The 15129-nt window shown below is 43.8% G+C and overlaps 1 protein-coding gene across 1 annotated transcript in view; it reads left to right on the forward strand.

The window, feature by feature from the left end:
• Positions 1-210: 210 nt before the first annotated feature.
• LOC121604221 (unconventional myosin-XV-like) overlaps positions 211-15129 on the forward strand; it is a 45119-nt gene continuing 30200 nt past the window's right edge. Inside the window, exons 1-21 of the mRNA XM_041933675.1 lie at positions 211-2121; positions 2538-4787; positions 4897-5016; positions 5156-5473; positions 5793-5990; positions 6206-6447; positions 7325-7718; positions 8524-8606; positions 9178-9241; positions 9368-9477; positions 10084-10158; positions 10453-10543; positions 10661-10666; positions 10755-10858; positions 11563-11626; positions 11991-12104; positions 13452-13613; positions 13798-13911; positions 14028-14086; positions 14412-14535; positions 14641-14736. Coding sequence (XP_041789609.1) covers positions 211-2121; positions 2538-4787; positions 4897-5016; positions 5156-5473; positions 5793-5990; positions 6206-6447; positions 7325-7718; positions 8524-8606; positions 9178-9241; positions 9368-9477; positions 10084-10158; positions 10453-10543; positions 10661-10666; positions 10755-10858; positions 11563-11626; positions 11991-12104; positions 13452-13613; positions 13798-13911; positions 14028-14086; positions 14412-14535; positions 14641-14736 — 6699 coding nt within the window. The remainder of the gene's footprint in view (positions 2122-2537; positions 4788-4896; positions 5017-5155; positions 5474-5792; positions 5991-6205; positions 6448-7324; positions 7719-8523; positions 8607-9177; positions 9242-9367; positions 9478-10083; positions 10159-10452; positions 10544-10660; positions 10667-10754; positions 10859-11562; positions 11627-11990; positions 12105-13451; positions 13614-13797; positions 13912-14027; positions 14087-14411; positions 14536-14640; positions 14737-15129) is intronic.

Raw genomic sequence — 15129 nt, forward strand, 5'->3', positions numbered from 1 at the left:
TACTCGGAAGAAGATGAGGAGGAGGATGAAGACCAAGAAGAGGAGGATGAGTATGACGAGGATTATGGCAAATCCAAAAAGAAATCTAAAGATGACCGCCACCACAAAGGTGGGAAGTCTGATGCTGATGCAAAGAAGAAGAAAGGCAAAAAGAAAGAGGAGGCTCCGCAGCTTCCGATTAAGGAAATCCCAAAGAAAGGCCTAAAGAACATGTCCAGGATGTTCATGAAGTTTTCTGGCTTCAAGAGGCGCAGGAATAGCAGGAAGAAGCTGAAAAGTACATCACGGTTGTTCCTGGGGTTGGGGAAGAGAAAGAATCGCCTTGCTAAGAAGAAGCGGCGCAAGTCCATGCTCAAGAACACTTCTCGATTCATGATGAGGTTTAAGGCCAGCAAAAAGAGGAAAAAGGAGAAAGAGGCCAAAGAGAAGGCGGCAAATGGTGGGAAGAAGCCAACCTATATGCTGCTTCGTCTGGGAGGAGGGAAAGAATCTGTTGAGAGGAAAGGGGGCTTTTTCAAAGGTATGTTTAGAAAAAAGGATGGTGATGGGTCTGCTGACGACTTCAAGAACAGAAGCATGTTGCTGGGTAAGGTTGCAGCAGCAACAAACTGGTTGACCAAACGCTTCCTGTCCACTAAAATGCGTGGCAATGCAGGACAACATGGCTGGGGCAAACAGAGAGGGCATAATCGACAAGCCAGCTCCAGAGGTTATCTCCGTGGTTACCACAATGATGGTTATGAGCATGAGGAGGAAACTTATGGATACAACCAGCGACATTCAGTCCGCAACAAAGGTTATGGAGGCTATGATGATGATTATGGTGGTTATGGAGATGAGGTAACTGCAGCATATGGAGGCCAGAGTCAGTTTGGTTACTATGACAATGGAGCAGGGGGAGCAGACTATCAAGACCTGGGTTACTATGAGGAAGAAGGACTCTATGACCCAAATGCAGAATATTATGAAGGTGGTCTTTACGATGAGGGCATGGGGGACTACTATAACCCTTATTCCTCTGCCCAAGGCTACTACAGCAACCAGGAAGCTGATTACTATGGTTACCAGGAACAACAGGCAATATATAATGATGAGGATCTGGACTATTATGCACTAATGGGTGAGGGCCATATGTATGGAGGTGAGGTAGACGGATTCCTTGACTCTCAGCCTCAGGGTTATTATGATGAAAATGGTCAAGGAGTTTACTACGGACAGGGGAGTTACTATGATACCGGACAGGAAGGTTATTATGGGAACCCTTATGCAGCAACTATGGAAATGCAAGGGGGGTTTCCACCAGAATATCAACTTAGTTATAGTGATGCTGGCATGCCCTTCCAAGACTACAGCTCCCAACAAGCTGTTGGATACCCACCAGGAGGCCTGCAGGTCTTTGGCTTTGTAGGGCAAGGGATGCATCAGGTACAGGGCTTGTCTGGGGACCAGTATACAGACCAGTTGGATCAATATAGGGACGATACTGGTGGAGTTCAGGGAGGGGAGATGGCATTTAGAGTTCCTAGGCCTCAAGTGCGCCTATTTGGGAAAGAGCGTCTAGATGTGCCCCTGCCCCCTCCACCTACTTTGCCACCTGATCCAGAATTTGAAGACATGTCAGACATCCAGTATGAAGACCAGATCCCTCTTGCACCAGGTCAACTTGGTGACATGTCATTCCAACAACAAATGGTGATGTCTCCTCAAGAACAGATGTTTTCTCAACAACAAACTATATTTCCCCCACAAGAACAAATCATGATGCCCCCGCAGGTAATGTCACCACAGCAACAGATGATGTCACCTCAGCAACAAAGTATGTCACCACAGCAGCAGATGATGTTACAAGAACAGAGTATGTCTGCTCAAATGATGACATCACAGATTCTGTCACCACAGCAACAAATGACATTTCCACAGCAGCAGATAATATCCCAGCAAATGATATCACCACAGCAGCACATGATGCCCCAACAAACGATGTCACCACAACAACCGGTGATGCCCCAGCAAATGATGTCACCACAGCAGCAGATGATATCCCAACAAATGATGTCACATCAAGAGCAGATGATGATGCCACAGCAACAGATAATGTCTCCGCAAGTGATTTCACCACAGGTAATTATAGCTCTGTTGTGTCATTGATTTTGTATGATTAATTATTCTTGAGGGTCACAGAATTTGGTGAATTTCAACTGTAATTTGGGGTGAACATGTGAAATTTGAAAAAAAAAACTGTTCTGGAGAGCACACCTACGCGCCTCCAAGTAACCATTTTGAGCTACACACCCTGTAATTCCTCAATTTAAGCAATCCCACCCTAGGGGGAGAGACAATGCATCTTGAACAATTAAGACAATGTTCCACCACATTGTTAGCTTTCAAGTTGTGAAAGCTGAAAATTTAGTGCAAGGCAATGTGTGATTGTAAGCACCATGTGTTGGTCACAGGGTGGGAGTTGGGGGTTAAAGTTTCTCTTGCGCTTGCTCCTTTTTCATTCTCACTTCCACACATATTTTTTGTTTTTCAAGCAGCAGATGATGACAGATCCAATGATGATGATGTCACAGCAACAGGGTTACGGCCAAGTGCCGATCCCCACTCCAACTGCCATGATTATTAAGCAAGCAAGTATGTCCCCTCTTCCAGCACGCCGCATGCTACCCTCTCCGAGTCCATCCCGCCGCTCTGTTGTCATGCCCTCCCCACAGATGCAACGACATCCCTCTGCCATGGCTTCCCCAGTACCTTCTCCTATGCTTCCACAGAGACGCAGCCCATCCCCACAACCATCCATGAGGAGTGGTTTCATTAATGCCCAGAGACCCCCCTCTGTTTTGTCGAGACGAATCTCACCTCCTTCTTCCCCAATGGCCTCCCCCCTTGCCCGTCACAGGATGCAACCTCAGAGATCACCGTCTCCCCTGGCTCGAAGACCCTCACCCCCTCACTCTCCCCGTGCGTCCATAATCCGGCAAAGTCCTCCACCCTCACCAAGAGCGTCAATGCGACAGCATTCCCCACCCTCCTCACCTCGTGCTTCCATGAGGAGGCGTAGTCCCCTGCCCTCTGCCACTCCAGCCCATAGCCCGTTTGGAGGGAGAAAGATGCGTGGGCCAGCCTCCCCTCCCATCTCCCCTGGTCATGCATCTCCCCTTCTCTCTCCACAACTCAGTAGAAGACCATCTCCCTCTCCTTCCCCATCTCGTCGCAGTGTGTCCCCTGCAGGGCCACGGCCTGCCCCATCATCTCCTACCCTCTCTCGCCGCTCAACTCGGCTGCTCAGGGACCCCACACCGTTGGCCCGGCCTAGGATGGGGGGAAATGTTCCATTAGGTGCTGTCAGACCCTCACCTATGGGTCTCAGAGGCCGTCCAGTACCCCCGCCCACCCAGAATGTGCGTCCATTCCGTGCCTCCTCCATAAGAAGCAATAGATCTTCTGTTCTCACAGTAGACTCCCTCCACTCCTCCCCTTTTCACTCCCCTCACATGATCCACCGTGCTCCCTTAGGGAGGAGAGAATCTGGACGATTTCCTCCTCGCCCTGTGGCTCGAGGACGTCCCCTCATGGCCCAGCAGTCTATAAGAAGAATGCCTCCTGCCTCTCCACAGCCCTCCCTTAAACACATGTCACATCCTGCATCCCCTCGCTTCCCTCCTCGACTCTCTCCTCAGTCCTCCCCACTCCTGCCTCCTCGAGCTGCCTATTCATCCACTTATGCACCAGAAACTTTTGTGTCTGGCACCTATGCTGATCCTTATACTGAGCAGTCGCATCAGCTTGTTGCTCCTTCTTCTCCCATGTTGTCTGGTGCTTTGCAGAATCAAGCTATTCGACAGGCCTCCTTTGCTTCCCCCCTTGGCCCAGAGCTGGCCCAGTTGGGAGGCATGGGTGAAATGGCTACAGAATACATGGGACCTCACACCCCCTCATCCCCTTCACTTTCAGGTGCAATGCAAAACCAGGCCATTCGGGATGCATCCTATGTTTCCTCCCTGCAGAGGCCAGCATCCCCATACGAACAGCCTATGCCCCCTTCATCTCCCATGCTGTCTGGAGCTCTGCAGAATCAAGCTATACGTAATGCATCTTATAGTTCTCATTTACAAAGGCCAGCGTCCCCTTACGAACAGCCTATTCCCCCTTCTTCCCCAATGCTGTCTGGTGCTCTGCAAAACCAGGCAGTGAGAGAAGCCTCCTATTCCTCTCCTCTCCAAAGGCTTCAATCCCCATATGCCCCATCTATACCTTCAACTCCAATGCTCTCTGGAGCCATGAGACATGGTCAGGCACTAAGAGGTGTGGCTTCTTATCAGACTCCACAGCTCCATTCGCCATACGGACCAACTGTTGTTACTCCATATGATTATATCTCTGAGCCTGGCCCAGCACCACTGCTTCATGATGCTCTGCAGAACCGGTCTGGTCTGCAGAATGTCTCATCTTTGAGATCCCCTATGATGCAACGCCGTAACCCTTATGCACCAGCTGGACCTCAGCTCCACAATGCTCTTCAACAGAACCCAAACCTTCGCCAAGCAGCTTATCAGACACCTCTGCAACTCAGACGGTCCCCATATGGACCCTCACCAGCATCCTCACCAATGTTGGGAAGTGCCTTACAAAACCCACAGCTAATGCAGGCATCTTACCGGCTGCCAGATGGAACTTTGGTGTCACCATATGCAGATTCACGTTCCTCCCCATTGCTCGGCCATGCCTTGCAAAATCAGCAAGTCCGTGGAGCCTCATACACCTTGCCTGATGGATCAGTAATCAGGGTAGGTATAAAAAGAACATGTAAAAATTACTATACAACCTGACATGGCACAACTATTGTTTTATCACAGTTCTACTCTCATATTTCACTAACCACCCCCACCAACACAGGACCCACGTGTACCCCAGAAGCCTATGTCTCCTAACCTTTCCAGAGCTCTTCAGAACCAGAATGTCAAGACTGCATCATATACTCTCCCTGATGGCACCATTATAGACCCAAGACAGCAAGTAACTCATGAGTCTTTATTTGAATTTAGTTTACTTCATATTATTGCATTGTATTCCCTTTTCTCTCTCCCTGTCATTGTTAAACGTTTACTTTAAGTTGATGAATATGTTTCTTGCTCTGTTGTGCCTGCTCGTTCAGCAACCAATTTCCCCAAACCTGGCTAAGGCCCTCAACAACCCAGCTCTGCGTGAAGCCTCCTATTCTCTGCCCGATGGTACCATTGTGATTGACTCCAAGAAAGAGAAGTCCCCAAACCTTACAGCAGCACTTCAGAACCCTTACCTGAAGAGTGCATCTTACACCCTGCCTGATGGCACTATCATTATTGATCCACGGAAACCTGTCTCTCCAAACCTCTCCAGTGCCCTTCAAAACTCTGCTTTGCGGAATGCCAACTTCACACTACCAGAAGGGGTTCATGACCCCAATACACCCATTTCACCAAACCTGGCTAAGGTTAGTTATGGATTCAGATTCCTTGGCTTTTTATGTTTCCCTATGCTTTCACACCACCTGTAACTCTTTGTGTGTGTTCATCTCTTTCCTCCATTCTCATCTGTATGATCTTTACTACGTTTTGATTGTACAACTGCACAGGTTTATGGGTTTAAAATAGTTTCCACAAATTCATGCAGCTCTTGTTTTGCTAAAAATGATTGGTATAGGTTATCAAATATGCTAAGCTGCTGCTTTTATTCTACTCGCAATTAATTGATTTGTGCTCGTTTAACCTCTCAGGCTTACCTTAACTGAAAACAGCTGTTGTAATACATAGGCCCTCAGTAACCCAGCTTTGAAAGGAGCGTCATACACCCTCCCAGATGGAACTATTATAGTGGACCCAAGAAAACCAAAGAGCCCCAACCTGACAGCCGCCCTGCAGAATCCCTTTCTAAAGGGTGTGTCCTACACCTTGCCTGATGGAACTATCATCATTGATCCACGAAAACCAGTTGCCCCTGACTTGTTGAAAGTATGTAAATTTACCTTAATTTAACTTTGCTGCAGTACCTGTTTGTTTTGCTAGCCCTTTTTTCTCTAACCTGGTCCCCGTGTTTGTTTTAAAGTCAAACATAGCATTTTAGCCATTAGAGACTTTTGAATTACACAGTTTGATGACATTAATTTGCACAATTTAGTAAATTGTGAGTAAAGCCTTAATTAATGACCTGGTATCTTGTTCTCCAGTCTCTTGCGAATGAGAACCTTCGTAATGCATCATACCAGCTCCCTGATGGTTCCCTGGTTATCCCTGGCCAGAAGCCCTCCACTCCCAACCTTGCAGCTGCTCTAAGACAAAACCAGGCAATGCGGTCCACAGGTCTCTATCATCTGTCAGAGAACTCTGTACTGTCAGGCGCACCCAAACCCACGACTCCCAACCTCGCCTCTGTGCTGAAGAATGAGGAACTCCATGGTGTCCGTTACAGGTAGGGATCTGGACTATAAATGGAAACTAGGACAGAGAATGACCTGATAGGCTTGCCCAGGTGTTGCACAGAATTACCTGTTGAGAAATCAAGCTGCAAGCTAGGCATTAACTTTTTACCAATGGAGAATGAAACATTAGCCTTGATTGCCCAAAAAGTTCCAGGAACTATGGAACCAGAGGAATTAAATTTGGAAACTAAACTTTGAACTAAAAACCCATTTGAGTCCCTTATTTGTGTTGGTTTTCCACTGCTTCTGTAAAAACATGAGTATTAAGGCAAATAAGATCAATGATGGATTAAAATGCAATTTTCACACATAAGGGAACACCACCATTAAACTGTCTGCAGTGCAAATAGATTTATTTTTCATGTTCACTCACTTTGTACTCTCATCACTGCTCTCTCTCACTCTCTCTCACTCTCTCTGTTTCCCTTTCTCACTCTCTCTGTCTCTTGCTCTCTCATTAATTCCCTTCCTCTCTCCATCACAACTCTGTCTCTGGTTCAGTTGTGCTCTTAAGTCATTAACACTTTCTCTCTTTATCTCGCTCTTTTTTAAACTAATGGAAAAGTAAAAACAAAGCCTAACATTAGAAAACACTGCAGATGTCCAATGCTTATCCTGATATCAATACTAAAGCAACTCTATGGGTCCTCTGAGTGAAATACAGGTTCAGTCCCTGAATTCCTTAAAAGGTCCTTGGCCCCCTGTGGTGAAAGTTCCTGTGGTGGAAACATCCTATATGTAGAAAGCAGCATGAATGGCTAATTCTATCACAATGACAAAATTCCACATAAGCAATTTTAACATTTGTCAGCGTTGCACAACCCTGTGTTACATGTTCTGAATTCAAGAACCATTCCTTGTTAACAGGCTGCCAGATAGCTCTCTTCTCGTACGTCGGTTCCACAACCCAAGCCTGTCTGATGCCGTCCAAAACCAGCAGCTTCGCTATGCCTCATACAGGGTGCCAGCAGGCCTGCAGGGTGAGGATAATCGCTATGCTGTAGTTCCTCCCTATGGGCCACGCTCAGGACACTGGGCCAGGAATGCCCAAGGAGGAGGGGAAGGAGGGGAAGATGTTTGGGCAGCTGAGAGGGTTTTGCCACATGGGACAGTCCAGAATCTGTCAAAGTGGTCCATGTACAGAGAAGATGGGGTGTTAGGAGGATATTCACCGACGCCTCGAGTTGTGGATGGACAGCCTCAGGACACAGACTGGACGCCTGACAGAGACAGAGTACCTGGCCAAAGCTGGTATGACAAGGTGAGTAAATTTATGAATACATGTGTTCAATTATGTGTGTCTGTAAAGGCAACATGTAATCATTTGTAGGAGAATTACATGTTTTACTTTTTTCAGTTTTTTATAATAACATTGATGCACAATAAGTGGGGATAGAAATGAATAAGTGTCAGGAAGGTGGGCACTAAGGGGTTGAACCCAAACGCAGACACAAGGGGCGTAGATATAAATTTACAAATTTATTTAACAAAGAAAACCAGAGTAAACCAAAACTTAGGGAACTATAAATAAAGACACACAAGGGTAAATCAATACCCTAAAAATCAATAAAGGAAACACAGACAGCAAAGTGACGCAGACAACAACCCAACAAAGACAGGGGGGAAGACACAGACTTATATACACATGGCAGGAACACTAATGACACACAGGTGAAACACATCAGACAATCACAAGGGTGGGATAATACAGGAAGTAAAGTAAACAAAGAAACATAACATAAACCTTCAAAATAAAACAGGATGTGACAAAAACCTGACAACGACAACACACAAGGGGAAACTTAACAAAAAGCCGGCATGCACAGCACGGGTCATGACAGTAAGGTCAACACATTATTCTAGTAATAACTGGAAAACATACAACATAAAATCTGGATGGCCCACAAAAACCATTTTGAAGAGTTTACAAACAAGAACATTTAAACTTCTGCATAGTATACTGTCTGTCAGCTCTGCATTAATTGATGTCAATATCCCTCAAGCTTTGACAATGTTGTGTGACAATGTGACGCTAATTACATACCATAATATGTGTGCTTGTCTAGATCTACTCTATCCTAAGCATGCCCACAGCAGGCAACAGGGTGAAACGTTGGGCGGAGGGAATGGAGGACATGACACAGCTGCCGTAAGCAGAATTCAGTATTAATAAACAGCCTCACAACTCATTCACTCCCATCACACACTGAAAGCATTTTGTTGCTCCAGTGTAGGGCAGCACAGCTCATTTCAATGCATATCCTTTCAGTTTCTTTAAGCATCAATTTACAGTGTGTGTGTGTGCATTTTCCAGTGTGCCTGTAGGCTTTTAAAATCCTTGAAAATGTGTACAGCTCGGAAAGAAATCCCTAGCATTAAGTATGTTAAGTATATAAGTATTTTATTAAAATGCAACAGCCAAGTAGATCTCTGTCAAACGATCATCACTTCACATCCTGAGGAATCTCCTGCATTAGATATTTATGTTATTTCAGCAGCAGAAATTAATCCGCAATCATTTTATGACATGCTCCCGAGTGAAAACTCTCTCTGATGTCTGATTTTGAATCACGTAATTCTAATTCTACGCATTTACAGAGAAAGATCTTGAATATCATTGAAATTTAATTAATACTCAAAGTGAGTGTTGGAATCCTGCTCCAGTGTGACAATGTGTGATCTGTACTTGTGTGTTTAATTTCCTCTGTGTTTCATTTCAGTGAGCTGAATGAGACCACAGTTCTGTTGAACCTGAAGAAGCGCTACGACCAGGAACTTGTATATGTATGCTTTTTTTCTAATATGCAAATTGAATAACTAATTTCATCAAATATCATGGACACTCCTTATACATCTACTCATCCACTTTCCTTCTTGTCCTGTCGCTCTCTTGCTTTCTCTTTTACACAGACATACATAGGCAGCATCCTTGTGTCTGTAAATCCCTACAAGTTGCTCAACATTTATGGAACAGACATGGTGCTTCAGTACGGGGGCCGCGGCCTGAGTGACAACCCTCCGTAAGACCTGGGAAAATATGCCATTTCTATCCCATGATTGTCTATGTCACTATGTTTATTTTAATATATATATGTATATATATTTATCTTACATCTATCTATATATCTAAACATTCAATTCTAAACATTTGGCTTAACAAAATAACATTTAGGTGATTGTGCAGCCTGAATAGAGGTTTGATGGCGGGTCCTTTCTAGTTCTGAACAGAATACACAAACAAAACTTTCTAACTTTCAACTGGAAGCTTTGAGTCAGTGTGTTTCTTGTGTCGGGTGTGTGTGACTGTACAGACTTACATCTGTCTACATGTGTCTTAAGCTGTGCTCTCAGATGCAGTTTGGTGGTAAATAGAGGTGTAAATGCCAGCACTCTCAGGTGTTAGTAAGAGGCTCCTGTTACACTGCTGTTGGTTGGTTGCCAAGGGAGAGTTAGGTTATGGATTTCACTACCACTTCACATCAACACACACAGTCATGCACACATGCACGCGCATGCACACGACACACACACACACACACACACACACACACACACACACACACTTCAACACAACTAATTAGCACACAATTGTGTTTTTTCATTGAAAATGTTTTCTTGTGTTGCAGTCATCTTTTTGCCATTGCTAACATGTCATATACCACCATGATGGATGCCAAAAAGGACCAGTGTATTGTGATCAGGTATAAAATGTGTTACTTTTTCAATCATTTTTCACTTTGAGTAAAGCCTTGAATTTGCCTTGAACTAGCAGCACTTCAACAAAACTCTAAAACCTTAAGCTTTTAAACACTACAATGCTATTTGAGGGTTTAAAAGTAAAGGAGTAATTTTGCTGGGGTTGATTTTTTTTTTAACAGCACCTATTTTCTAACCATTTTCACTGCTGTGTCCACAATATGTGAAATTCTCTTTATGAGTAATAAAGAAAAAGATGTGCCATAAAATTTGCATGTTAACTGTTTTTGTTATCACAGCGGAGAAAGTGGGTCAGGAAAGACTGAAGCTACAAAACTGATCCTGCGTTACCTGACAGCCATACATCACAAGTGCAACGTCACACAACAGGTAGATATACTTATATTACAGTATATACATACACACGAGTCCATACTGTAGTCATTAAAACTAACCCCACCATTGCTTTCCTTTTTCTCTTATCTCTTCTCTACCATCTCCCATCAGATAGAGGTAAAGTGTTCTTCCCCTAGTTTTTGCTCTTTTGACAACCACCATCCCAGTTGAAGGTAGCCATGGTAACATTTCTGTCTGTGGTCAGATCCTAGAGGCCACGCCCCTGCTGGAGTCTTTTGGGAATGCCAAAACAGTGCGCAATGACAACTCTTCACGCTTTGGCAAATATACGCAGATCTACATGGAGGAGTGAGTAATGACAACTTCTACCAATATAGTTAAAAACTCAATAAACATCAGCAAGTCCAGAAAACTGAAGAATCTAGATTAACTAGAAACAAGGAATGTCCCTAGTTTCTACATAATTAGAAACAGATCAGATTTTGTACTAGTTGTATTTTTAAAGAATACACTTTAAAACCAAATAGAGTCAGAAGAAAGTCTCGCTGACCTTAATCTTGCTGCCTGAAGGGAATTATTGGAACCACACCGCTACATTGTATTAATAAATTGTTTTTCTTAAAAGACATTAGTCTGTGTGTTGCACCAATTCATGATGCAGTTTGGGACAATTGATGATCTTCCTCCTATGGGCAGGACTTTAAACTTTTTGGAACTCAGTACAGCTTTTCTAATAAAAGTTGCTGTATACCATGACTTAAAATTAAACCTTTAACTCGCAATATACGCACACACACAAACATACACACATAATGGGATAAGAGGAGTATACAGTATGCCAACATGTCCCAGTAATACATTTAGATGAGTAGCTGATCTTCTGCTAGAACTGTGACAGAGAAGAGCCAAGCACATTACACATGCATGACCTGTTACTTAACTCAAATGTACTGTGTGTGTGTGTGTGTGTGTGTGTGTGTGTGTGTTTGCCTGTGCATGCATGTGTGTGTGTGTGTGTGTGTGTGTGTGTGTACCCATGTGTCATTTACAAGGGGTGTAATCAGCGGTGCCATAACGTCTCAGTACCTGTTGGAGAAGTCCCGCATTGTCTTTCAGGTGAAAAACAAAAGTTCACACACACTCAAACACACACACACACACACACACACACACACACACACACACACACAGCAGGTCAGGTTGGAGTCTTCTTACCACTGAGTCATGGTGAGAAAGAGGAGAGTGTAGAGGCAGTAAGCATGAGAGGTGTCAAACATGTTGCACTCTGTCTTTACACAGCCCAGTCTGTTCATCAGTCACTCACCCATCCATCCAGTTATCCTGTTTTTTTTTATCCATTGCGCTGTCTTTTCTACACAACTATTTCCAGTTCAGCAAACATACCACCACAGATCTGTGCATGTGTTAGTTGATTTATGTATGTCATGTGGCCGTGTGTGTGTGCGTTTTTCATCCACAGGCCAAATCGGAGAGGAACTATCACATCTTCTATGAGATGTTGGCAGGTCTCCCTCCAAATGAGAAGCGCTCACTCTATCTGCAGGAAGCTGAGACTTACTACTATCTGAATCAGGTGCTCAGAAGAATATGAAATACACTCCCCTCCACACACACACACACACACACACACGCACACTCACTCACACACACACAGAACAGGGATAAGGAGTGGTCACTGTAATCAATTTCATAGTCACATTAACAAATGAGATGTCAATTTTTTCGAAAAATTTGATATTTATTCTCCAAAGTGATTAATGACACAAGCAGAAAACTCATTGTGGAACCCAAATGAAGTGTAAGGGGCCTTTGCAGCCTGGGGTCTTTGTATCTGAGTGATATTGAGTGATTAATGTGATTTGCTGATGTCTTTCCAAAATTGATATTGATTGATTCATGATTATGAATTGATGATTGATGTCATGATTTTTAAATCGTTCTTCAGCAAAGGTTACAAACCCTTTTGGCCCTCATTATATGTTGCATGTGTCTCTGAGTTGTGAGCCATTTAGCCAGAGATTTTACATTGTTTCGTTTGGGTAATTTTCTGAGGGCTGAAGAGCTAAAACAACACTTCACAAATAACGAAAGAATGGAAAAAAGTTGGGAAAAATAGTTTAGTTTTATATTGCAGTGTGACTCCAAAGATGGCAATGTTTGTTAGTCTGATGGTTTTTCCTAATGGAAATGGATTTACAGACGTTCATATCCAGCAGATTCTGTCAGCTTTGGTAATCCTCTGACTTTTCCTCTGCTTCCACAATGAGCTAGACTTTTTAGCTTTTTACTGAAATGTCTCTACAGCTATTGAATGGAATCCCATGAAAATGTTCATTGTGCGCACGTTAGTATGCTGATGTCACCATTAAGGGTGCAGTACCATCACAGACACTCAGACTGATCATACATCATCTTGCATTGACAACCTCATGCTGCACTACAGGGCTGAATATGTGTTTCTTTGTACCACTTCAGGAGATGTAATGAAAGCATTAGCATGAAGCAGCATTGCTCATGAAAATGCTGATTGAAGATCTTTGACTGTTTCTGTTGTTATTGGTGTGGGAGTTTGTGGTTACCACTAAAGGCACTTGTGGCTAACCATATATATATATATGTATGTATGTATGTGTAAAAATGTAACACATGGCTGAAGAGTAGTGTTTCATTGCTCTGTTTGGTTGAAAGCGAGGTTAGAAGTGTGCGCTGTTGCACCATTAACTACACCCAACAGTGATGTCACATACTGACACACCTTGATGCATACATCTGCATCAAGATGAGAAGTTGAACCCCTGGAGCTCGGCAAAAACAAGACTTTCAGCTGCTGATAATTTGCTCTTTAATTACAGCTGTGATTAAACCGACTGAGGGTATGTATGTTGTTGTAGATAACGGTGTATGTGTGATGTGTTTGCAGGGAGGGGATTGTACCATAGAGGGGAAGGATGATGGGGAGGACTTCAGGCGTCTGCTGAATGCCATGGACATTCTGTGTTTCACTCCAGAGGAGCAAAATGGCATCTACAGACTGCTGTCATCTGTTCTTCATTTGGGGAACGTCTACTTCCAGCCACACCAGGTCTCTCTGTCTCTGTCTCTCTCTCTCTCACACACACACACACACACACACACACACACACACACACACAAATACAAATAGGCTATAAAAATGCATTCACGGCTGAATGGTAATGATGATGTTGATGGATGATGGTAATAATGAACGTCTTTGCCTCTGTGTGTGTGGGTGTGCATCCCTGCAGGCTGAGGGTCAGGAGGTTGCGGCGGTGGTGAGCACACAGGAGATCAGGGTGGTCGCTGAGCTGTTGCAGGTGTCACCTGAGGGCCTGCAGAAGTCTGTCACCTTCAAAATGACAGTGAGCAGAACACGCTCTGCATAAACAATCAAACCCTCACACATAGCATTGATCTAAGCAATTATATTATGACAACCAAAGCGATTGTTGGATAACAGATGTGGTTTACCCTCCAGGATACAGGAAGGGAAAAGATCTTCACTCCGCTCACAGTGGAGAGTGCTGTGGATGCCAGGTAATTGACTGAATAAACGTCTGAATATGGTGTCTGTTAAATTAGATACTCTGTACCTACTTTTTCTTGGAATAACCCAAAATAAAAACCTTGTTTGAGGATTTTTTTTAATGTCCTCATTTTTTTTTACCTCCTCTTTCTAAAATCATACCAGGAGACTACTGAGAGGGAGTTAACCCTCTTTGATATTCTCTTCCAATCTTTGGTAGAGGCATGTGAGGACAAAGGATGTCAGGGCTGGGGGAGAGATTTTTCAGATGTCCTCTGTTTCCATAGGAACCGGGTTTTCTGTTTCCATAGAAACCTTATTGTGTGTTTTTCATAGAGATGCCGTTGCCAAGATCCTGTACTCGCTGCAATTTAGTTGGCTGACAGAGCGCATCAATGGACGGGTCTACCCTCGCAACGAAGCCCTTTCCATCTCCATATTGGACATATATGGATTTGAGGTCAAGCTAAAGAATGCTTAATCATGTCACAGAGCTGGTGCGTCTGAGCTGACCTGTGCTTACTAACTCCCTCATTCCCCAATATCTCCTCTCTTTGCTCTCCAGGAGCTACAGGTGAACAGTTTTGAGCAGCTGTGCATCAACTACGCCAATGAAACTTTGCAGTTCTTCTTTAATAGGGTCATCTTCCAGGAGGAGCAGGTCAGGGACTCATATTTTTATTTTCCCAGTCATGATGGATTTGTGTGTCAAAAGTATCAACGATTACTTGATTAAGCAATTAATCAATCAAAAGAAAATTAACTAATTGTTTCAGTCATTTTTTCGGCAAAAATGTCCAACGTTCGCTGGTTCCAGCTTCGTTTTAGGATTTGCTGCTTTTCTTTGTCATTTATGATGAAGAATGAATGAATGAAAGAATGAATGAAGCGTCTTTGGGTTTTGGACTGCTGGTTGGACAAATAAAGCAAGTTGAAGATGTCACTTTGGGCTCTGGGAAACTGTGACCAGCATTTTGACATTTTAGATACTACACAATTAATCAGTTAATCATGTTGTAAAGAAAAGCTGTGCGCTCACTGCAAACCCTGTCAT

Source organism: Chelmon rostratus, chromosome 3 (assembly GCF_017976325.1).
Source record: "Chelmon rostratus isolate fCheRos1 chromosome 3, fCheRos1.pri, whole genome shotgun sequence".
In the NCBI taxonomy this organism is placed as follows: Eukaryota; Metazoa; Chordata; class Actinopteri; order Chaetodontiformes; family Chaetodontidae; genus Chelmon; species Chelmon rostratus.